This window comes from Macaca fascicularis, chromosome 18 (genome assembly GCF_037993035.2).
Source record: "Macaca fascicularis isolate 582-1 chromosome 18, T2T-MFA8v1.1".
NCBI lineage: Eukaryota > Metazoa > Chordata > Mammalia > Primates > Cercopithecidae > Macaca > Macaca fascicularis.
The window spans coordinates 65,274,120-65,299,517 of record NC_088392.1 but is presented as its reverse complement, the minus strand read 5'-3'; the positions used below and the strand labels follow the sequence as shown (position 1 = coordinate 65,299,517).

The 25,398-nt window shown below is 42.4% G+C and overlaps 1 protein-coding gene across 1 annotated transcript; it reads left to right on the top strand.

Annotated features, from left to right (window-relative positions):
* Positions 1-1,885: 1,885 nt before the first annotated feature.
* On the top strand, positions 1,886-22,014 carry HRH4 (histamine receptor H4). The gene is made up of 3 exons (XM_045378319.3): positions 1,886-2,204; positions 10,736-10,899; positions 19,090-22,014. The coding sequence occupies exons 1-3, from the start codon at positions 2,012-2,014 to the stop codon at positions 19,903-19,905; spliced, it is 1,173 nt and encodes a 390-aa protein (XP_045234254.2). The 5' UTR covers positions 1,886-2,011; the 3' UTR covers positions 19,906-22,014.
* Positions 22,015-25,398: the final 3,384 nt, after the last annotated feature.

The window sequence follows — 25,398 nt, the reverse complement described above, 5'->3', positions numbered from 1 at the left end:
TTTCTTTTTCACACTGGTTTTGATCAATTTTATTTGATATGCCTTCTGTAGTTTCTTTCTGTTTCTTGTGTTTGGGATTCATTGAGCTTCTTGGTTTATAGTTCTCATCTCATTTTGAAAGGTTTTAACCACTGATGCTTCAAATTTTTTTCTGTCGTTTCCTTTCTCCTTTCCTTCTGGGACTCCTATTAGACATATATTAGGTCACTTTAGTTGTCTTCTAGCTTAGTGATACACTGTTAATTTTAAAAAAATCTCTTTTATCTCTGTGTTTCATTGTAGATGGATTATATCATTACATGTTTAAGTTCGCTAATCTTATCTTCTGCAATCTCTGCCATGAATCCTTTCCAATGTATGTTTAGTCCAGACATTCTAGTTTTTATTTCTAGATGTTTGATTTAAAAATCTTCTATATCTTTACATATCTTTTTGAAAACATGGAATACAGCTATATTCCATTTTCCTTTTTCCATATTCCATCTGACTATTTTAATGTTCTTGTCTGTTAATTCTAATATCTGTGTCATTTCTGAGTTGACTTCAATTGATTGATGTTTTCCCCCTTATTATGGATCACATTTTCCTTCTTCTTGGCATGTCAGATAATTTTTAATTGGATTTAAGACATTGTAAGTTTTACATTGTTGGGTACTGGATATTTTTATGTTATATAAATATTCTTGAGCTGTGTTCAGGGTTGCAAATAAGCTACTTGGAAATAGTTTCAAACTTTCAGGTTTTGCTTTTCACATTTGCTAGGAAGAACCCAAGAAATATTTAGTATAGGGCTAATTATTCCTAACTGCTGAGGCAAGACCCTTCTGAGTATACTACCCAACGTCCCATGAATTAGGAACTTTTTCCATTTGGCTAATAAGAGCAGGCACTATAACCAGTCCTCTGTGAGCATTGGGTACTATTGCCTGTAATATTTTCGAGTGGTTCTTTTTCTTGCCTAAAAGCGGTTCCTCCACATTGTGCTAATCAGCACTCTGGTGAATACTTGAAGGGGGTCCTCTGCAGATCTCTGGAGTTCTGCTCAGTGCGGCTTTGCAGTTCAGACCCTCTCTGGTACTCCTGTACTCTCAGCTCCATTTCCTCATTCCAGGGAGTCTCCTGGGCTCTGCCTGGATTTCCCCTCTGCTCATGCCCTGGGAACTCTCAAGGCAGTAAGCTGGGGCAACTGCAGGCCTCATGCCTTCCCTCAGGGATCACTGTCCTTCCTTGTTAATGACAAGTGCCTTGAAAACCATCGTCTAATTTTTTGGCTGTTTCAGATGGGACCATGAAATTCAGCCCCAATTACTCCATCATGGCCAGATGAGAATATTTAACTGAATCTACATGAGTTTTAAAAATGGCTGGGTGTGGTGGCTCATGCCTATAATCCCAGCACTTTGGGAGGCCGAGGTGGGTGGATCACTTTAGGTCATGGGTTCAAGACCAGCCTGGTCAACATGGTGAAACCCCGTCTCTACAAGAAATATAAAAATTAGCTGGGCATGGTGATGAGTGCCTGTAATCCCAGCTACTTGGGAGGCTGAGGCAGGAGAATTGCCTGAACCTGGGAGACGGAGGTTGCAATGAGCCGAGATCACACCAGTGGCCTCCAGCCTGGACAACAGAGCAAGACTCTATCTCCAAACAACAACAACAACGACAAAAATGAACCTTGTGTGGGCCCAATTTATTACCTATATTATGATTACATTTTATAGATTATATAATTTTATTCTAATAATGGGAGATGGATGAATCACAGTAAAATGTTTAAGGTAAAACATTTCACTGTTTTTTGGAAATAGTTTTTCTGTGTCGGTTAAAGGGAAACTGTTACCACAAGCTTACTTTATCAAGAATCAGGAAGTTCTATGAGATCAGTATTAGATTAAAACTGTCGTTTTGAGTAGAAGACTACATATTTTAGGTATCCGGTTAGAAAACATACTTGTCAGAATTGTCTGGCTGGATTAATTTGCTAATTTGACCTTCTTCATCATTTGATGTGATGCCAGATACTAACAGCACAATTAACTTATCACTAAGCACTCGTATTACTTTAGCGTTTTTTATGTCCTTACTAGCTTTTGCCATAATGCTAGGAAATGCTGTGGTCATTTTAGCTTTTGTAGTGGACAAAAACCTTAGACATCGAAGTAGTTATTTTTTTCTTAACTTGGCCATCTCTGACTTCTTTGTGGGTAAGTTATATGTCTTTATTTAAGATAATCTTTTCTGATTTTAATTTATCTCTAAAACCTTAAAATAAACTTTTGTTATTTCAGGGGACTGTATATGGTGGGGGAAAAATAAACCCAAAAAGTTTAAGTATTAAAGTTTGGAAGGGGGCTATATGGCACTGTAAGGGAATGTTATACATATGTAAATCCGTGTGGCAGGGGAATTTTCAGCTGAAAACAGTGTATTTTCTTTTTATAGAATAAAGATAAGTCCAGAACAGCTCCAAAATTTTAATGTAAGAGTTACTTGTTTCTGGTGCTATTTTCCTCGTATGTTTAGACTTATAAGTATTCCTCTTCAAGTAAATATGGTTTTCTCGGTATCACAATGTTGGAGTAATAAGAAATTATGTATATGCTAGTAACCAGTACAATCAGAAAATAGCATTTCAGATTGAATAATATGTTTAATAGTATTAATTTAATGATGTGGCATAGAATTTTGTAAAATATACCCAACCGTAAAGTACTTTGCATATAATATGAAATCACAGCATTATATCATCGTTAAGAGACCATAGAAATCAAACCAACTTTCTTTGAAAACATGCACTTTATAATTTTTCACTGCCTGATGATTATTATTTTTAAACAATGCTTATCATGATAAGTAGATGTACAGAAATGTCAGCTGATGATATTGTTTTATAAGAGTTTCTAGTATAATTTAATCTGGCATATTCAGATTATTTTTGTTTATAACTGCATAAAGCTTACATTTAGTTAAAATGAAATAAACACATAAAATACTTAGTTCATTCCCTGGAATACAGTGGTCACTCAAGAAATGTTAGTTCCTTTTTTTTATTTTAATTTTTCTGCAGCTATGGGTCAACGCCGACCTAGGTCACAAATGTTAGTATAGTATCTAGCCTGTATAATACTGCTAGGCATGCAAGCACTATTAGGTAATCAAGGGATCTATAGAAGATTAGGTTAGTCTCTTCCAGTAAGGTTTTGATGAGAAGAGTGGACAAGAGACGTTCAGAAATGACTATAGCAGTATAGAGTAACCCGAGACCCCACCAAGACCTAACAAGTGCTATGGTCACTTGGAGGAGGCATAAAGCACGTTTAGTTAGCGAATAAAGGCATTTAACATGAACTTTGAAGGATGGATAGAATTTCCGTAGTTAGAGATAGGGCGAAGGATTCTTTGCTCCAAGAATGAGCAAAGGCATGCTGGTAGAAAATCATTGCGCTTATCTTCCTAAGGGTGAGCTTCGAGCTGGCTGGTGTGCAGATGGGTGCAGGGGAGCCGTAGAGATGAAGCTGAAATCTATAAGTGAGGGCCTTTAAATACCAGCGTGAGTGTGGAGTGGAGTTTATTTGGCAGGCCTTGTGGAGATTTAAGGATTTTAAAACAGGTGAGTGGTTGAACAGATCAAAGCTTTACTTTAGAGGCATTGGAAGAGCCATAGGAAGTGGGGAAACTCGGCCGGGCGCGGTGGCTCAAGCCTGTAATCCCAGCACTTTGGGAGGCCGAGGTGGGCGGATCACGAGGTCAGGAGATCGAGACCACCCTGGCTAACACGGTGAAACCCCGTCTCTACTAAAAATACAAAAAACTAGCCGGGTGCGGTGACGGGCGCCTGTGGTCCCAGCTACTCGGGAGGCTGAGGCAGGAGAATGGCGTGAACCCGGGAGGCGGAGCTTGCAGTGAGCTGAGATCGGCCACTGCACTCCAGCCTGGGCGACAGAGCGAGACTCCGTCTCAAAAAAAAAAAAAAAAAAAAAAAAAAAGTTAAAAGTTAAAGGAAGTGGGGAAACTGGAGTGTGGGGTGGCATGGTTTCAGAGACCATCCTGCAACAATCTAGGCAGAAATCATGTAGTTAGGACCCGAGCTAGGATGGCTGGGGACAGCAGGCAGAGCGGCTAAGGCGGGGTGGGAGCAGGGGAGGGAGGCATCGGACAGGAAAAGAGAAAGAGAAAGCTGAGTTAGAGATGGGGTTTCTGAGACTAAGAACAGTATGGAGCTCTTCAATGACACAGGAAGTATGTGGGCAGGGCGGCTCTGGTTCTGATGTTGCATTGAAAGTTCTGGAGAAAAATTCTAGTTTGGGAGATTGATTTAGGAGTCATGGCATAGAAATGACAGATAAAGGCAGCTAACCCATAAAGAAGTATTGAAAAAATGCACTATCTCCCCATTTGTTTCCTCAATTCTGTCCCTTCAGGTAACCAACATTTGCTGCTTGATGTAGATCCTTCCACATCATTCTCTGTGCTCCCATAAACATGTACAAATATACGAGTTTATTTATGTGAACATAGAGAAGATTCCACTGTAAATACATGTATCCTTCACTTCTTCCTTCTTCACAGGATCCTGTGACTTTTAGATGACAGTCAGCACTTAAAATAGATGAAGTGTTTTTACTAACCCAAAGGGAGTGAGGTCCCGACTGCCCCAGTTTTAGGGTGGGACGGGTGAGACAGCTGAGAGAGCCTGGGGCCTGAAGCTTTTGAATAAAGATGGTTCTAGGTAAAAATGTCTCCACGTCTGGCCCAAGGCCGGCCTCATGGCAGTCCCACCCTCAAGGGCTTGAGCTCATCTTTGGAAAATAGCTCTGCAGATGTAGTTATTCAGCAGTCCTGGTGATCTCCTCCATCAGCAGGTGGGTGAAGAAATAATTCTGATCATTTCTTTTGCTCCTGATTAAAGGAGTTGGGTGCAGGTCAGAGTCTCCATTCATCTGCCTGCCGGCCTCATCCCTCACATCTCCCCTGCCCCCTGCCAGCTTCATGCAGAGGTCTGCATATTTAACGCAGGGCTCACCAAGACACAGCCCCGGGAGCATTTTGTAATAGGATTCAAGTTTGCTGCCAATGCTGTTCTTTCTCCTTTGCCATGCTGGGAAGAAAACCTTTTGTCTCTGAGCCGGGAGGAAGGCGTGGAGGCGGTGAGCGTGCAGGGCAGAACGCATGAGAGGTATTCTGCAGCTGTAAGCCATTGATTCTTAACATTTGGGGTCATGAGATCCAGAGCTCCAGAGCCGTGTGACAATGGCAGGGCAGATTAGACCCTCACATGTGCTTGGAACTGTGGTTTTGCTGGCTGAATGCCCTCTTCCCCCAGGTTTCAGAATTGGCCCTCTGCGTATAATCTAAATTTGTGGCACCTGAGTTGCTAGCGTCTCAGGCTGAATTTACTGTTGAAAGCAAAGATTTACTGAGGAAAAATTCTAGTACTAGCTATACCGGATGTTATATAAATATACATCATCTGTACACTAGTCTGGGAAACACATACTATCTATATCTATATCAATATCTATAAAAGTGTTGCCATGTGACCAGTCTTTCCATTTATGGGTACTTTCTTCTCATCCCCATGTTGTGCTGGCATTTGTGGCCTGCATGACCATGTGTCAGACGGCTGGACAGGATCTTCAGCAGATAAGCGTGGTTGCTGCTATCAGAGCCTGAACCAAGTGTTCAGGATGGCAAAGTTTATCTTGATACCTGTATGCCCGAGTTCAGGACTCTTTCCTGGCCTTCTGTATTCATCTGCTCAGGCTGCTGTAACAAAATACCCTAGACTGGGTGGCTTAAACAACTGACATTTATTTTCTCATCCTTCTGGAGCCGGGGACATTCCAGATCAAGATTCTGGCCAATTTTGGTTTCTGATGAGGGCTCTCTTTCTGGCTTGGAGACGGCTGCCATCTACCTGCATCCTCACGAGGCCTTTCTCTGAGTGTGCACAGAGAGAGAGAGTGAACTCTCTGTTGTCTCTTCTTATAAGGACACTATTGGATCAGGGCCCCACTCTTATGAACTCTTTTACCCTTAATTTTGTCCTTAAAGGTCTTAGTTCCAAATAAAGCCACATTGGGGGTTAGGGCTCCAACATGTGAGTTTGGGGAGGGCACATACACATTCAGGCCATAACACCCTCTGTGCACTCACCATCATCCACACATTCCTCTGGTGTCCCAAAGGATTTACTTGGGGATTTTAGCTCCTCCCATCTTTTGATTGCCTTTTCTCATGGAAGATGTAGCTTCTTAGCTGGTTTAGAAAGAAGGGATGATGTCAAATGGGTGGCAATTTTAAAGCAAACTGGGCTTCTTCATCCTCATCTATTGGTTCATCCAACAATTATTTCTTTTGAAGCAGGCACTTTCGAGGTGCTGGGGATAAAGCAGTAAAAATACAGGTGAAAATCCCTGCCCTCATGATGATTCTATTTCTAATGGATGCAGGGGCATGGAGACAGACAATAAACAAGAAAAATAACTGAGTCAAATTATATAGTATTTTAGAGGCTGATAATTGCTACTGGAAAAAAAAAAAAAACGCAGAGAGGAGGGAAAGGGAGTGTGCTGGGAGTGGGGCTGCAATTTTAAACCCTGGAGCTAGAATTTACTTAGAAAGACACATTTGAAGGCTGGGCGCAGTGGCTCACACCTGTAATCCCAGCACTTTGGGAGGCTGAGGCGGGCAGATCAGTTGAGGACAGGAGTTCGAGACCAGCCTGGTCAATATGGTGAAACTCCATCTCTACTAAAAACACAAAAATTAGCCGGGTATGGTGGCACATGCCTGTAATCCCAGTTACTCAGGAGGCTGAGGCAGGAGAATCACTTGAACCCAGGAGGTGGAGGTTACAGTGAGTCGAGATCATGCTATTGCACTCTGGCTTTGATAACAAAGCCAGACTGTGTCAACAAACAAACAAAACAAAAAAGAAAGACATTTGAGCAAACAGAAGGCGCCCTTGGGGAAAAGCATTTCACACCAAGGAACAGCAGGTGCGCAGGATCTGAGGCAGAAGGGTGGGTGGTGCACTGGAGGCCAGAGGGGCTGGGGTGGAGTGACTGAGGGGTGAGAACTAGGAGTGGGACTGGGAGGTGGGGCATATATTTGTTTTCTTTTACTTTCGTCTTAATCTTTTCAAGAAACTGGCTCTTGTTTACTTATCAGCTCCATTTCACCCAAAAACACAATTCCCGAATCGAAGGTGTAGAGACGGCCGGGCGCGGTGGCTCAAGCCTGTAATCCCAGCACTTTGGGAGGCCGAGGCGGGCGGATCACAAGGTCAGGAGATCGAGACCACAGTTAAACCCCGTCTCTACTAAAAATACAAAAAAAAAATTAGCCGGGCGCGGTGGCGGGCGCCTGTAGTCCCAGCTACTAAGGAGGCTGAGGCAGGAGAATGGCGGGAACCCGGGAGGCGGAGCTTGCAGTGAGCCGAGATCGCGCCACTGCACTCCAGCCTGGGCAACAGCGTGAGACTCCGTCTCAAAAAAAAAAAAAAAAAAAAAAAAAAGAAGGTGTAGAGACACTTCGGAGTACGTATATGAGAGAAATAGTTCAGATTCAGTTTCTTTGCATCTCGTTCAGAATGAGCCACAGACATCTCTGTTGCTCAACAAGACAGAGGAACTGAGCATGACACAAGTACGGAAGCGTTACCTAGAATGCCGGGTGACAGCACAGCGGGGGTTACGAAAACCAAATATCCTAGAGCCTGTCTTCAGCTAACCACTGTTTCCAGCAGCTCCTAGGCTTTCGAACACACTCTTCCTCTTTTGTGTAAATGAGAAAGTGTGTGACAAAGAGTATTTACCTCCCACCCCCTGCCCTGAACTCTTAGTCAGTGGTGACTAGAATGCGTTACTAGTATCTTTCTTCTTTCTCGTTCTGTGGAAGAAATGAGTTCCAGTGTTGAAAATACTCATGTTGGGAACATTGGAAGCCACAACCGTGGGCTGAAATATAATAAATGTCTCTGTTTGGGGGATACTTTGATTTACCTCAAGTGGACCTGGTGACCTACATTATTTTATTTATTTATTTATTTTGAGGCAGGGTCTCACTCTGTCACCCAGACTGGAGTGCAGTGGTATGATCATGGCTCACTCCAGCCTTGACCTCCCTGGCTCAAGTGATCCTCCTGCCTCAACCTCCTGGTTAGCTGGAACTACAGGCATGTGCCACCATGTCCAGCTAATTTTTTTTGTTGTTGTTTTGTTTTTTTTTTGTAGAAATAGAATTTTGCCATGTTGCCCAGGCTGGTCTCCAACTCCTGGGCTCAAGTGATCTACCTGCCTCAGCCTTCCAAGGTGCTGGGATTATAGGCATGAGCCACCACTCTCAGCCAGTGACCTATTTTATACCATAGACATACACACACATACCCTGGAGATGAAAGACACCCTAAGGAAGTTTGCTTATCTTTAAAAATATAATTGAAACATGAAACAAACAGGTTATTTGAACCACATATAAGAACTGACCACGCAACTCTTCATCTCTACGGTGTCTTGTCTTTCATTTTTGTATGTAACCTAGGGACAGAATACTAGGGTTTAGCACTACCTTCCACTGGTTCTGAAACCATGCCGTTATAGCCTCATGTCGTCTTGTTTTTGGAGAATGCAGGCTTTCCTTCTTCCTTCCCTTGTCCTTTATCTTTACTATTCTTAATAATAGACTAATTTAGTTCTCATAAAAAAAATGGGAATTCCTGGAAGTATCTGATACATTTGAAGTGACTCAACAAAGTAAGATTTCATCTGAGCTTCCACTTAATAGATCATATTCTTAGCAACTAATCACACTTGTCTGAAATGCGAATGCAATTAAAAACCCCTAAAAGCTAAAGGAAAGGGAACCTCATTTCGTCACTTTTCAGTTAAGCAGTTTCTGTGCTGGGCTGAATCACTGTGATAGAGCTTATCTATTTGTTCACACAGCGAAGAGTTGTAGGTAAAGTCAGAGGTTCTGATATCACAATCCCTGGTTTCACATGCAATCTTCTCCACTTGCTAGTTGAGTGGACCTTGGTCTAATTTTCTCTTTTCTGAGCTTCAGGTTCTTTAACGTTAACTCAGCATGGTCCCTTCCTCACAAACTTTCTATGAAGATGAAATGAGGTAACATTTGCAATGCACACAGCACAGGGTCTACCACATGGTAATTGTGTAAAACATATTAGCTGTTATTAATTTAAGTGAAATGTACAAGTCATTGGCCAACTCTAGAGGTTGCAGGAAATACGAACATTGATTTGTGATACGGCCCTCATCCTCAGGAGAGACAGACAAAAAAGATGACTATGATATAAAAGTAGAATGTGGTTAATGCATGAGAGAGGGAAAGATGAGCAAAGAACCAGGAAAGTGCAGAGGACAGAGGGGTCACTTCTACTGAGGAAGCTCCAAGAAAGAGAACATGGAGGAGGTCACTTTTTGGCCTCAGTGAAAAATAAGAAGGAAGTGAATTGACTTTTTACTTATTTTTTATTTTTATTTTTTTGAGACAGAGTCTTGCTCTGTCACCCAGGATGGAGTGCAGTGGCACAATCTCAGTTGACTGCAACCTCCACCTCCCGGGTTCAAGTGATTCTACTGCCTCAGCCTCCAGAATGGCTGGGATTACAGGCGTGTGCCACCATGCCCAGCTAATTTTTGTATTTTTAGTAGAGATGAGATTTCACCATGTTGGGCAGGCTGGTCTTGAACTCCTGACCTCAGGTGATCCACCCACCTCAGCCTCCCAAAGGGCTGGGACTACAGGTGTGGGCCACCATGCCTGGCTTGAATTGACTTTTTAGTAGAAGACAGGTGGACATTTTAGGAAGAAAGAATGATGTTGGCAGGGAAAAAAGAGATGTGAAAATGTGCCATATGTTTGGGAGAAGGGTGGTCCATCCTGTTTGGGTTAGAGAATGAAAAAAGTAAAGATGATTTGTGCTGCCTATGGCTAGAAATACAAGACCTGTACTTAATTTGGAAAGTGGAAAGGAGCCATTGAAAGTACAGTCACCCCTTGGTGTCTGTGGGGGTTTGTTCCAGGACTCCCCTTAGATAGCAGAATCCAAGAAAGCTGAAGTCCCTGATATAAAATGCTGTAGTATTTCCATATAACATATGCACATCCCCCCATATGATTTATTATTTATTATTATTTTTAATAATAGAGATGGGGTTTCACCATGTTGCCCAGGCCAGTTTCGAACTCCCGCCCTCAAGTGATCTGCCCACCTTGGTCTCTCAAAGTGCTGGGATTACAGGCATGAGCTACCCCTCCCGGCCCTTCCCGTATACTTTAAATCATCAGTAGATTATGTATAATACCAAAGACAATGTGAATGCTATGTAAATAGTTGTTATACCGTATTGTTTAGAGAATAATGACCAGAAGTCATTACTATTAGTCAAAGTCTATATGTGTCCGGTACAGATGCACTTTTTTTCCTAATATTTTCTGTCCGTGGTTGGTTGAATCCACAGAAGTAGAATTCACGGATAAGGAGGGCCCGCTGTGCAATGTTCATGACCCCTCTTATAAAAATGGCATTTAAGGAGTGTGTAGAAAATCAGTCCTGAGCTGCTTGATGAAGTACCATGAATTTTTAAATTACAGCCAAAGCATTTGTAGTGAATTCAGATATGTCCTGGTGTTGTGTAGCCATTAAAACATGCCCATTTGTGTTCATTGATGTGTGCTATTTTTTTACACTTATGTTTTCCTTGTGCAGGTGTGATCTCCATTCCTCTGTACATCCCTCACATGCTGTTCGAATGGGATTTTGGAAAGGAAATCTGTGTATTTTGGCTCACTACTGACTATCTTTTATGTACAGCATCTGTATACAACATTGTCCTCATCAGCTATGATCGATACCTGTCAGTCTCAAACGCTGTAAGTCAAAACATTAATTTATCCCCCTTGGAAGATTGTGTGAATGTACATATGGGTCTCCAGGCAAAAATTCTTTTAAGCCTAATTTTTAATTGAATCGACAGGCCTTAGAGGAGCCCTATCCTTTAGTTGTCTGGCATAGAGTTCTTGCTGGTTGTTAGTTGTGTGATTTGGATAATTCACTCACCTATGTGCCACTAAAATGGGAAGGAATCAAAGAAAACCCAAGGCAAGTTGTCTCCACTGGTATATTGAGTCTATAGTAGACTGGATAGACATGACATTCATGACAGGTTTATGGGTTCTACTCCACAGACATATTGAGACCTGAATCTATTCCTTGGAATAGAACTTGGAGGGCAGTAGAAAGAATGCCATACTTTGAAATGTGATGAGAAAATCAATTCTGAATGGCCAAAGGAAAAGACAGTATATAGGGAAGCTACAGTTTACACAGTGGGACCAGCCAGAAAGATCAAGTTCTCGGGCCATTTTAGAACCTGTGCCAAGAAAGCTGGAACTTACTCAAGATTTGGAATAGCCTCATCTGCGAGTTAGTGGAAATTCTTAAGTCATACTAAATTTCTCAGCAATGGATCAAAAGACAAAATAAGGTTGAAGTAAGGATAAGGGGGCCACAGAAACATGGGGCAGTGATCTGAAACCTTTGAGGCCTAGATGGGAAACTTCCTTCACTCCCATCTCAGGGACCCAGCTCTTTGGGGGACTGCTGTGTGACAGGCATTTTGCTAAGTCCTGGGATACAGAAGTGAATATGCAGAGTTTCTATTTTATTTTTCTTTCCAACTTTTGTCTTGGCTTCAGGGGGTACGTGTGCAGGTTTGTTATGTGAGTATGAGTAAGCCGAGTGTCACGGGGGTGTTGGTGTAGAGATTTTTTTGTCACCAGGGTAATGAGCGTAGTATCTGATCGGTAGTTTTTTGATCCTCTCCCTCCTCCCACCCACCACCCTCAGGTAGGCCCTGGTATCTGTTGTTTCTTTTTTTATGTGAGTCTCTATTTTTGATGAGCATAGTCATCTACGTGGAGGCAGATCCAGGAACAAGTCGGTTCAGTACAATGGACTAAGTGCTGTCCTGGGGTGTTGAGAGGACAGTGACAGCTCTAGCTTGGGACGATTGTGCAGCTGGAGGTTGACAGGATTGGAAGGTGTATTAGATCAGGCAAAGATAAACTGCTGTGACAAAGACTCTCCAAAATGTGGAGGCTTAAGCAAGATAAAAGTTTATTTTCCTCTCACATAACAGTCCATGAAAGAGTGGATTCTCTGCTCCAGGAACTCACCCAGGAATGCTGCTGGCAGGTGGCTCTGCACCCTTTAGGGCAGGGACTGGCAAACCTTCGTGATCAAGAGCCAGACAGCAAATAATTTTGGCTTTGTAGAACCTACTGTTTCTGTTGCAACTGCTCAAATATACCATTGTAGCCCCCAAACAGCCATAGATGATATATAAAAAAATGTACTTGGCTTTGTTCCAATAAAACTTTATTTGCCCAAACAGGTGGTGGGCCACATTTCTTTCTTTCTTTCTTTTTTTTTTTTTTTTGAGACAGGGTCTCGCTGTGCCACCCAGGCTGGAGTGCAATGGCATGATCTTGTCTCACTGCACTGCAACATCTGCCTCCCAGGTTCAAGTGATCCTCCTGCCTCAGCCTCCTGAGTAGCTGGGATTATAGGCATGCAACACCATGCCTGGCTAATTTTTGTGTTTTTAGTAGAGATGGGGTTTCACCGTGTTGGCCAGGCTGATTTTGTGCTCCTGATCTCAGGTGATCCACTCGCCTCTGCCTCCCAAAGTGCTGGGATTACAGGCATGAGCCACTGCGCCTAGCCCATATTTGTTTCATGGACAGTAGTTTTCTGGCCTCTGCTGTAGGCCATCCTCCTCCTCTGCATGGTCAAAGTCAGGTTGTTGTGATATTAGGTTCTGGACAGGAAGGAGAAAGGGAAGAAGTCCAGAGCAAGGGATTTTCTTATTTTTTTTTAACCAAGTAGTGCAGAGTCACACAGTCTTTTCCACTTACATTTTATTGGTGAAACTTAGTCACATGGTCCCATCTCACCACAAAGGAAGCTGGGAAACTCTAGTTGAGCCACCACATAGGAAGGAGGGGAGAATGGATGTGGGAGGACAGCCAGCTATGTCTCCCCCTTAGCATCACATACTTCATTGGCAGCAGGGTCCACCGCAGTTTGTATTGTATGTGGAGAGTGCAGATCAGCTTGGATAAACAATTCAAATGCCTATAGTCTCATATTTTTCAATCTGCTGGCCTTGACCCATTATTGATTTATGAAATCAATTTAGTGGGTTGTGACCTTTTTTTTTCAATGAAAAAAATATGGAATGAAACAGAATAGAACAGCTGGGCATGATGACTCACTTCTGTAATCCCAGCACTTTGGGAGGCCAAGGTAAGTGAATCTCTTGAGGTCAGGAGTTCGAGACCAGCCTGGCCAATATGGTGAAACCCCGCTTTCACGCATGTCCTTGTGAGGAGACCACCAAAAAGCTTTGTGTGAGCAATAAAGCTTTTTAATCACCTGGGTGCAGGCGGGTTAAGTCCGAAAAGAGAGTCAGGGAAGGAAGATAGGTGTGGTGCCGTTTTATAGGATTTGGGTAGGTAGTGGAAAATTACAGTCAAAGGGGGTTGTTCTCTGGCTGGCAGGGATGGGGGTCACAAGGTGCTCAGTGGGGGAGCTTTTGAACCAGGATGAGCCAGGAGAAGGAATTTCACAAGGTAATACCATCAGTTAAGGCAGGAACAGGTCATTTTCACTTCTTTTGTGATTCTTATGTTACTTCAGGCCATCTGGATGAATACATACAGGCTTGGGCTCAGAGGCCTGACACCCACCTCTACTAAAAATACAAAAAAATTAGCCAGGTGTGGTGGCGCTTGCCTGTAATCCCAGCTACTTGGGAGGCTGAGGAAGGAGAATTGCTTGAACTTGGGAGGAGGAGGTTGCAGTGAGCTGAGATTGTGCCATTGCACTCCAGCCTGGGTGTCGCAGCAAGACTCCATCTCAAAAAAAAAAAAAAGGAATAGAACAAAATAAAAAATTAGAAAACATCAGAGTATCTTGTACATAATAAAAGTAAATACTGTTTTGTGAATACTTTCGTCTGTGTGCTTGGTTATGATATACAATATTATTTTACTTTAGATCACAGTCAAGTATTTGAAAAATAATGCTCTAATTCAGAATCTTTTCCATTTATACTTTCAAATTTTCCTTTCTTTCTGGGTTAACATTTCTTTTTAATCTCCTCTGGGTGTTCCTAGGGCTTCCTTCTCTGGCTGTCCCAGCTTTTGAATTTACTCTCAGGTTTGTGGGCAGAAAAGGGACATTTTACCCAGTTGGGAAAAGTGTTTAGAGGTTACAGACAGATGAGGGATGATGCCCAGAGGGAATGTAGACTTTCTTTTTGTTTTTTGTTTTTATTTTTACTTTTTTATTTCTTTGAGACAGAGTCTGGCTCTGTCGCCCAGGCTGGAGTGCAGTGGCACGATCTCGGCTCAGTGCAAACTCTGCCTCCCGGGTTCAAGCCATTCTTGGATCTCAGCCTTCTGGGTAGCTGGGATTACAGGCGCACGCCACCGCGCTTGGCTAATTTTTGTATTTTTAGTAGAGATCTGGTTTTGCCATGTTGGCCAGGGTGATTTCGAACTCCTGACCTCAAGTGATCCGCCCCCGTCTGCCTCTCAAAGTTCTAAGATTACAGACATGAGTCACCATGCCTGGCCTGTTTTTTGTTTTTAAATCCTAGTCTTGCCTCCAGTAATTCCCCTGGCAATTCAGGCTGTAAACTTGGTGAGGGATATGTTGGCTAGATCCTGGGTCCCCAGTGCACAGCACAGAGTAGAATACGTAGGTTTCCACAAGTGAATGTATGGATGCTGGCAGGGGTGCTCAGGTAGACCTTGTACCTCTGTTGGCGAATAGTTCAAATGCAGCCATGTGAAAACAGAAGGAAGCCTTCAAAGACCACTGGGATCCCATAGAAGCAGCAGTGGGGAAGCTGAACTCTTACTGTAGCTGAAAGCACAGGAGACAGTGTGATAGGGGAAAGGGATGGGTGGCCTGAGAAATGGAAATCTGACAATAATTTGGAAAAGAAAAGCCCAGTGCGGGTGGAGCACATGATTACAGTTCTCAGAGAGGTTTTCTGGAGGGGCAGATTCCGTGTGGCTGAAGTCAGAGTTGGGTGGGGAAGGACAGCAGGGCTTCATGGTAGCTGGAGGGAATGGGAATTAAAATGTACAAAAATGGTTGGGCGCAGTCGCTCACGCCTGTAATCCCAGGGCTTTGGAAGGCTGAGGCTGGCAGATCACTTGAGGTCAGGAGTTCAAGACCAGCCTGGCCAACATGGCAAAACAAAGTCTCTACTAAAAATACAAAAATTAGCCTGGCATGGTGGCGGGCGCCTGTAATCCCAGCTACTCAGGAGGCTGAGGCAGGAGAATCATTTGAACCCAGGAGGCGGAGGCTGCAGTGAGCCAAGGTTGCACCACTGTATTCCAGTCTGGGCAACAGAGTGAGACTCTGTCTCGGGGGGAAAAAAAAAAAGTATACAGAATTAAGATAGTAAAAGAAGGGTATTTCTTTACCTGCAAATGAAGAAAGAAACTTGACAGTAGAATCAAGACCACAGGAAATCTCATTGCTGGGAGACTCACTGGGGCACTGTGTTTGTTTGCTAGGGCTACCATAACAGGACCACAGACTGGGTTGCTGAAAACAACAGGAATTTATTGTGTCACGGTTCTGGAGACTAGACATTTGAAATCAAGGTGCCGACAGGGCCGTCCTTTCTCGGAAGGCTCCAGGACGTCTTGCTCTGTGCCTGTCTTTTAGCTTCTGGTGTTGCCAGCAACCCCTTGCATTCCTTGGCTTGTAGATGCGTCCCTCCAGTCTTTACCTCTGTTGTAACATGGTGTTGTCTCCCTGGGTCTGTGTCTGTGTCTTTGTTTTCTTATGAGGACATATCGGATAGGGTGACCCCTAATTCAGTATAACCTCATCTTAACTGGATTACATCTGCAAACACCGTATTTCCAAATACGGTCACGTTCACAGGTACTGAGGGGTTTAGGACTTCACCATACCTTTTTGCGGGACATAATGTAACCCACAACAGGCGCTTAGAATGGTCCTGAAATCCATCTCATTACTAACACTAACAAGTTCTAGTAGGCCGCTTGGGCTCGCCAAAAAAACCTGATTGACAGAAGGTGTGGATATTTTATACAGGCGGGAAAAAAGTAGGGTAAGAGACAGTGTCCTGAATAATGGGCATATTCTGTAGTGGGCAAGCGCTAGGCCACTGAGGGATTTCAGGGACACCACTCCAGCAGCCTGGGTCCGGATTCAAGCAATGCTTGAACTGTCTATCTTTCAAAAATGCTCCCCGGAGATGCGGAGATCAGCATCCTCTTCACAGCTCCTTGGTTGTCCATTATCTCAATTGACCTTATGCGTAATGGAAGAGAGATCTCTTTCCAACATATTGTGTTATATCATTACCAAGGCTGAGCAGAGCAATTAAACACTAAATGCAGCTTTAGGACCATCTGGGTATTGTTACCATCTTCATAATCATTAGATTTAGTGCAAGAGATGTATTAATTAGTGGCACAGGAAGCAGAAGGCAAAAAAAAAAAAAAAAAAGTTCATTGCATATGAGAGCTTGTGGTCAGCACCATATGCATTTTAGCTTAGCCTCAGAAATACCAGCAATTTGAGAGAAAACAACAACAACAACAACACAACAAATCCACCTCCCTACAGTAAACAAAAAACAAAACAAAAAAAACTTAGTGTTTTTATTTTTAAATTATTAACTAGCTTTTTTTTTTTTTTTGGTACCTCCAGCCAATAGAGGTCTTCTCAGCATATACGATCCATTAAGGAAAGAGTGCTGGGCAATGCTGCACCCCTTTAAAACCTAAGAAACCACTGTAGAACGAGACTTAAAATTTTCAGAAAAAATATGACACAAGAGGTAGAAAAAGGAAGCATGTTCCAATTTCATGGATCCATTTTTTTTTTGCCTGTGAGTGAGGAAATCAGAGAAACATGGAACAGGAGAGCTGAAAGGAACCTTGAAACCTTACTGATTTTTTTTTTTTTTTTTTTTTGAGACAGAGTCTCGCTCTGTCACGAGACTGGAGTGCAGTGCCTCCATCTCAGCTCACTGCAACTTCCGCCTCCCTGGTTCAAGCTATTCTTGTGCCTCAGCCTCCTGAGAGCTGGGACTACAGGTGCAAGCCACCATGCCTGGCTAATTTTTGTATTTTTAGTGGAGACGGGGTTTCACCATGTTGGCCAGGATGGTCTCGATCTCCTGACCTCGTGATCCGCCCAAAGTGCTGGGATTATAGGCGTGAGCCACTGCACCGGGTCGAAACCATACTGATTTAAATGAGGTTCAGAGAGGTTGTCTGTTCCAGGTCGTCTTAAAGAGTTCCTTATCCCTCATATAGAGTGATTGATCTTAGGGGTCTTTAGATTGAGAAGACATTATTAAAGATTTCAGGATTGACATAAGGATTGCGGGTCCTGTGGTAGGAGGGCAGTCCTCACTCATAGAATCTCATTTTCCTTTATAGAAGCCTGTCCTTGTGACCAAGGGGAGTTAGAATATTCTTCATCCTTAAAAAAGATGGTGGCACTAGTCACAGTTGTGTCTCTCAAAGTGACTGGTCATCACAGCCTTGACATTGTATTTGTCAGGCGGAAATGCTTGCACAAAGAAGTGACGCGCGTGGGCTAGGTGGGCTCAAGTTTATAATTACAAAACTTCGAGAGGTTAAGACAGGAGGATCACTTGAATCTAGGAGTTCGAGACCAGCATGGACAACATAGTGAGGCATTATCTCTACAAATAACACAAAAATTTAACTGGGTGTGGTGGTGTACATCTGTGGTCCTAGCCACTTGGGAGGCTGAAGCAGGAGGATCACTTGAGCCTAGGCAGTCAAGGCTGCAGTGAGCTGTGATTGTGCCACCGCACTGCAGCCTGGGCAACAGAACGAGACCCTGTCACAAACAAACAAACGAACACCAAGAAGTGACTTGGTAATGCTTAATAGCAATGCAGTATTTATCTGCAGCAGGTTTAAAATTCTTTTTTGGGCTGGGTGCGGTAGCTCAAACCTGTAATCCCAGCACTTTGGGAGGCTGAGGTGGGCAGATCAGTGGAGGTCAGGAGTTTGAGACCAGCCTGGTCAACATGGTGAAACCCTATCTCTACTAAAAATACAAAAATTAGCTGGGTGTGCTAGTAGGCACCTGTAACCCCAGCTATTCAAGGGGCTGAGGCAGGAGAATTGCTTGAACTTGGGAAGTGGTGGTTGCAGTGAGCCGAGATCGTGCCATTGCACTCCTGCCTGGGCGACAAGAGTGAGACTCTGTCTCAAAAAAATAAAATAAAATAAAAACTAAAAAAAAAAAATCTTTGTGTCTGTGCTTAATCTTCTCGGTAGTGATGAGAGTCCTTTCTCTTTCTGATTCTACCTTGAAGTCTCAGCAAAAACCACAGAGTAGATTCTTTCTATGTATTGGAATCAGATAAGGCAAGGGCTTTCAAACTTTTTTGACTGTGACTACAGTGAGAAATGCATTTGGTGCTGTGACTCAGAGGAACTGCATTTCTCTTGAAATATATGTATCTCTATTCCCAAAGACATATTGCTTTATTTGATGAAACATCATTAAAGAACACCTACCCTCACTATATGTGATGCATTCTGATATCAACTATTCTATTTCATTAAAAAGATCTGGTCATGCTCAGCCTGCAGATTGAGCAATACTGTGGTAAGGTGCACCCAACTTCAGTTGTTTGACATTCAGATTAGTGTCAATTAGGAAAACCTGCTTTCTTATTTTACACATTGGCTTTGACATTTGCTATAGCATCAGGGATTTAACCTTGAAGGTTACAGTCTAGTCTTCTCCCCTTGAAACCCATTAAGAAAGTCTGCATCTTGGCCCAGGCTCCTCTGAAGTCAAACCCTCTGTCCTGGTCCACATCATGATACCCAGGTTAGTTAAAGTTTCCATCCTTTGCACATCCCTGAAATTTCTAAGGACTTGTCAGATACTTTATGCATCCCATATACATTCATTATATTGAAAATAATTTGTTTGGTCTCTTCTAGGTGTCTTATAGAACTCAACATACTGGGATCTTGAAGATTGTCACTCTGATGGTGGCCGTTTGGGTGCTGGCCTTCTTAGTGAATGGGCCAATGATTCTAGTTTCAGAGACTTGGAAGGATGAAGGTAGTGAATGTGAACCTGGATTTTTTTCGGAATGGTACATCGTTGCCATCACATCATTCTTGGAGTTCCTGATCCCAGTCATCTTAGTTGCTTATTTCAACATGAATATTTATTGGAGCCTGTGGAAGCGTGATCATCTCAGTAGGTGCCAAAGCCATCCTGGACCGACTGCTGTCTCTTCCAACAGCTGTGGACAGTCATTCAGATGTGGACTATCTTCAAGGGGATCTCTTTCTGCATCGACAGAAATGCCTGTGTCCCTTCATTCAGAGAGACAGAGGAGAAAGAGCAGTCTCATGTATTCCTTAAGAACCAAGATGAATAGCAATAGAATTGCTTCCAAAATGGGTTCCTTCTCCCAATCAGATTCTGTAGGTCTTCACCAAAGGGAGCATGCTGAACTGCTTAGAGCCAGGAGATTAGCCAAGTCACTGGCCATTCTCTTAGGAGTCTTTGCTGTTTGCTGGGCTCCGTATTCTCTGTTCACAATTGTTCTTTCATTTTACTCCTCAGAGACAGGTTCTAAATCCGTTTGGTACAGAATTGCATTTTGGCTTCAGTGGTTCAATTCCTTTGTCAATCCTCTTTTGTATCCATTGTGTCACAAGCGCTTTCAAAAGGCTTTCTTGAAAATATTTTGTATAAAAAAGCAACCTCTACCATCACCACACAGTCGGTCAGTATCTTCTTAAAGACAATTTTCTCACTTCTGTAAATTTTAGTCTCAATCTCACCTAAATGGATTAGGTCTGCCCTTTATCTTGCCCTTTTCATTCTACCAACAGATCTGCACTTTGAAGTCAATGGAAAATTACTCCAGTGAATAATAGCAGTATAATTATGACTTGATAATATTTTTGTAAACTTGTAGTCATAATAGTACTATATTCTTCTTAATCTTCACCTCTTCCTTGTCTTTTAGATCTTTATATCATGCTGATTACAAAAATCCAGTTTTGTTTTCTATGTTCCATGTATAATACAATCTCAAGTGAATTTCTCTTTTTTATTTTATAGTAACAGAAACTTATCCAGTTTGAAAATCATTCCCTAAAGCATTGCAATAGGAAAAAGAACCTCCTGGCTGGTACTGCCCAACTCTGTTCTGATCAGTGGGTGGGTGAGGTAGGGTTTGAGTTGGCAAGAGCAGGGAACGGGGATGTGCCCAGGTGAGCTCCTGTGTGTGCCCAGATTTTATATTCCTAATCCCAGTAAGGAAGAAAGCGTAGTGTGGGAGAGGAAAGAGTTGATGATGGCAGCTCTCAAAGGTCCTCAGTGAAGTTATTTTGGAGGCCCTGGTGGTCACAGGATCAGAAGGCAAGGGATAGGCAATTGTCACCAATGGCTGAAAGTATGGCTTGTCCCATTTCTTCCTGTTCTCTTCTTCCAGCTTCCACATCAGCTTCCTTTTGTGAGAAAATATGGAAGAGGAAGGCTAAGAGATGCTGAAGGGACTATATGATTTAACTAGATAGACCTCGTGTACAGTCACTGAACTAGTAGATGTCAATAATTATTATTTTTTAAAAATTTTATTTGTTGACTGGTCATGGTGGCTCACGCCTATAATCCCAGCACTTTGGGAGGCCAAGACAGGTGGATCATGAGGTCAGGAGATCTAGACCATCCTGGCCAACATAGTGAAACACCATCTCTACTAAACTACAAAAAATTGGGTGGGTGTGGTGCTGCATGCCTGTAGTCCCAGCTACTCGGGAGGCTGAGGCAGGGGAATCGCTGAATCTGGGAGGCAGAGGTTGCCAGCCTGGCGACAGAGCAAGACTTTGTCTAAAAAAAAAACAAAACAAAACTATTTGTTTAAAACAGCATACAGCATCTTGCTTTGTCTCCCAGGCTGGAGTGTAGCAATGCAATCATAGCTCACTGTGGCCTTGAACTTCTCGGCTCAAGCAATCCTCCTGCCTCGTCTTCCCAAGTATGTAGGACTACAGGTACTCGCCACCACACCTGGATAATTAAAAAATTATTTTTGTAGAGATGAAGTCTCACTGTGTTGCCCAGGTTGGATGTCAATAATTATTAAAACAAATTTTTTTTAAAGTTTTTTTGAGACAGACTCTTGCTCTGTCACCCAGGCTGGAGTGCAGTAGCATGATCAGGGGTCACTGCAATCTCTGCCTCCCAGGTTCAAGCAATTCTTGTGCCTAAGCCACCTGAGTAGCTGGGATTACAGGTGCATGCCACCATGCCTGGCTAATTTTGGTATTTTTAGTAGAGATGAGGTTTTGCCATGTTGGCCAAGCTGGAATTTTTTTTTTATTTTGATAAGACAGGGTCTTGCCATGTTGGTCAGCCTGGTCTCAAACTCCTGGGCTGAAACAACCCTCCCGCCTTGGCCTCCCAAAGTGCCTGGATTATGGGCACAAGCCACCACAATAATTATTGCCTGGATGTCAATTATTATTTTAAAATGTTGTTGTATTTATTTAATGTTTTTAATGCATGTGCCCAATATTTTACATTGCACTGCTCAGAGATATTCCTTTATTATGTAGTTAGTATAGATTATACTTTACAGATGATTCACATTTTATTAGTTTGGTGATGTTTTGTCCTTTTTAAAAATTTTCTTTTGAGATGGGGTCTTGCTCTATTGCCCATGCAGGAGTGCAGTGGCATGCTCTCAGCTCACTGCAGCCTTGACTGCCTGGGCTCCAGCAATCTTCCTACTTCAGCCTCTGGAGTAGCTAGGACCATAGGCACTTGCCACCACACCCCACTAAAAAGATTTTAAATTGTTCTCTTTCTTGTAATGTTCTCTGCCTGTCTTTGTCACAAAATTTCATTTTTCTCATAGTTAATTTCATCTCTCCAATAAGATTTTAATGGTTTTTCTTTTATAACTTTGCAGTTCTTACACCGTTTAGTCATTTTCATGTTTCTTAGAAACTTTAAACCTTTGATTAACTTCAAACATTAAAATACAAAAGTCTTTTAAGTACATGAGTGCTTAGAAATGTACATAATGTTTATATACCCTTATGCCTTATTAAAGTTCAATATGAGAAATATGTGTTTAACGTTCAATAATAATTTGAAAAATTTGAGAAGTAAACTCTCATAAATGCACACATTTTTATAAACTTGCTACTTGTGTGCTGTTGATTTTAACATTTATATAAATTACTAGTTGTGGATTTCAAGTGATCACTGGGGGCTTGAACGTTCATGGAATGGAGTGGTCCTATGAAAACATTTCCCAGTTGAACCTCAGGGGGGTGCATGCCCAACAATTCACATGTATTTTCTAAAGTATTTATAAAATAGAATATATATTGTATTTCATTCCATCTAAGATGCTGTCAAGATAAGACATATTGTTATTTTATTTACTATATTAGTCTGTTTTCACACTGCTGATAAAGGCATACTCAAGACTGGGAAGAAAAAGAGGTTTAATGGACTTACAGCTCCACATGGCTGGGGAGGCCTCACAATCATTGTGGAAGGCAAGGAGGAGCAGGTCACTTCTTACATGGATGGTGGCAGGCAAGGAGAGAGAGCTTGTGCAGGGAAACTCCCATTTTTAAAACCATCAGATCTTGTGAGACTGTTTCACTATCACCAGAACAGCACAGAAAAGACCCACTGCCATAATCCAATCACCTCCCATCTGGTTCCTCCCACAACACATGGGAATTATGGGAGTTACAATTCAAGATGAGATTTGGGTGGGGACACAGCCAAACCATATCATTTACCATTATGAAAGAGAAAATGCTGCAAATTGTCTGATATAATACTTTAAAAAAATCACATTGACAGTAAGCTTCATTCTGATTTTAGAGTTGAAATGTGGACAATCTGCATCTTAGAAGTGATGAAGTATGATGTGTGTGTGATAAGTGAACTGAATGTAGCTAATCCCCTATGAAACAAGAGTTTGAAAAATAAATCCTATGATGGTACATGCATATATTCATTAAACAAGTATTTATTGAAGGTCTATCATGTATTGGCTATTTATTGTAAAGATGCCTGTGAACCATGCTGATAGGGTTTAGATTCTCCAGGAAAAGGAATTTTTCTTTGGGGTTCTCTTAGTACACCACCAGGCACTCCATAGATGCTCAGTAGATGCTTACTGAAAAGGCATACATGAGGCATTTTCATTCAAACAGAAGGTGAATCCTAGCTTTAGAATTCAAGTATTTAAAATTTGCGCTAGAGGAACTTTAGAATATTTTTTCCATTATAATAAAAGTAATGTGTACTTATTGTAAGAAGAAAAGACAATACTGAAACAATTCCCATACACAGAGAATAGCCATAATTATTAGTGTGGTGAATGTATTAGTCTGTTCTAGCATTGCTATAAAGAACTACCTGAGACTGGGTAATTTATAAAGAAAAGAGGTTTAATTGACTCATAGGTTCGCAGGCTGTACAGGAAGCATGTCTGGGAGGCCTCAGGAAGCTTATAATCATGGCAGAAGGTGGAGAGGAAGCAGGCATGTCTTACATGGCTAGAGCAGGAGGAAGAGAGAGAAGGGGGAGGTGACACATTTTTAAACAACCAGGTTTGTTGAGAACTCACTATCATGAGACCAGCAAGGGGGAATCTGCCCCCATCATCCAATCACCACCAGGCCTCTCCTCCAACATGGGGGATTAAAATTTGACGTGAGATTTGGACGGGGACACAAATCCAAACCATATCAGTGTGGATGTTTCTAAAGAAAAAAAAAAGGTAATCTCGTTTTTTGAAAATATATATTTGCATATGTAAATTTCTTAAGATATCTTCAGGTAAATGCTTTCATAAAATGAAGCCTTCTGTTCTAGAATGAGTAATTACTGCTCTCTCCCCCAAACATGGCTGGCTTTTAAAATCTGATTTTTAAACACTTATTTGCTCATCTTAAATCCAGATCCAAATCCACTGGCATAATTGGCAGAACATTCCTAAGAATATTGGCTCCTAAGTATTGGCTTCAGTTGGTGTGTATAGAAATGGACTCCTGAAGAGTGAAGAAGGGCTTTGGGATATAAATGCTGATTAGGAAAGACACTGTAGGTCAAGCGTTTTGTTTTGTTTTGTTTTGTTTTTTGTTTTTTAGATGGAGTCTTGCTTGTCTCTCAGGCTGGAGTGCAATGGTATGATCTTGGCTCACTGCAACCTCTGCCTCCCGGGTTCAAGCAATTCTCCTGCCTCAGCCTCCCGAGTAGCTGGGCTTACAGGTGCCCACCACCACGCCCAGCTACCTTTTGTATTTTTGGTAGAGACGGGGTTTCGCCATGTTGGTCAGGCTGGTCTTGAACTCCTGACCTCAGGGGATCTTCCAGCCTCAGCCTCCCAAAGTGCTGGGATTACAGGCATGTGCCACTGCGCCTGGTTGGCCAAGTGTTTTTATGAATCATGAAGATTTCGACACAAGTAGCTGAAGTATCCTAATAGCGATTTTTTCTTTTTTTGAGATGGAGTCTCACTCTGTTGCCTAGGTTGGAGTGCAGTGGTGCAATCTAGTCTTACTGCAGCCTCTGCCTCCTGGGTTCAAGTGATTCTCTTGCCTCAGTCTCCTGAGTAGCTGGGTAGCTGAGATTATAGGTGCCTGCCAACACGCCCCAGCTAATTTTTGTATTTTAGTAGAGACAGGGCTTCACCATGTTGGCCAGGCTGGTCTTGAACTCCTGACCTCAGGTGATTTGCCCACCTCAGCCTCCCAAAGTGCTGGGATTATGAGCATGAACCACGACATCCGGCCCTAACTGGGATTTTACAGAACAATTTCTGTGGCTTTTTGGTAACAATTTTCCTGTAGTAAAGATCTTGGTATTTGAAGAAACCGTTTTTCACATTATGAGTTCAGAAAAAGAAATTCTAGCATACAAAGTACATTTTTATTCTAATAACTGCTATCAGTCAAAGTTGAACGAAGAAAAGAGAAACATGTTAATTATTTCAAGCAGAAGAAATTTAATGCGGAGAATTGGTTAACCCAGAGATTAATACTTTGAGAAAACAGATAACATCTTTAGGCATTGAGAGAATATAAGGGGAGAAGTGATGTTATCAAAACCTAGGATCTTGGAGAAGTATCGGGAGGACTGACGCTTGGATTTCTGATTGATTTGTGATGCTTTGTAGTTAGGGCTTGGGCATCCCAAAGGGTGGGGCCAGCTGGTGCTCAGATTGCCACATGGGGTTGAGGGGACAGCCGTGA

Bases quoted from the DNA above. Each gene is read 5' to 3' on its own strand.
- HRH4 (XM_045378319.3), top strand. From the start codon at position 2,012: ATGCCAGATACTAACAGCACAATTAACTTATCACTAAGCACTCGTATT. The intron at 2,205-10,735 runs GTAAGTTATATG...TTCCTTGTGCAG, and splicing joins CATCTCTGACTTCTTTGTGG to GTGTGATCTCCATTCCTCTG. The intron at 10,900-19,089 runs GTAAGTCAAAAC...GGTCTCTTCTAG, and splicing joins ACCTGTCAGTCTCAAACGCT to GTGTCTTATAGAACTCAACA.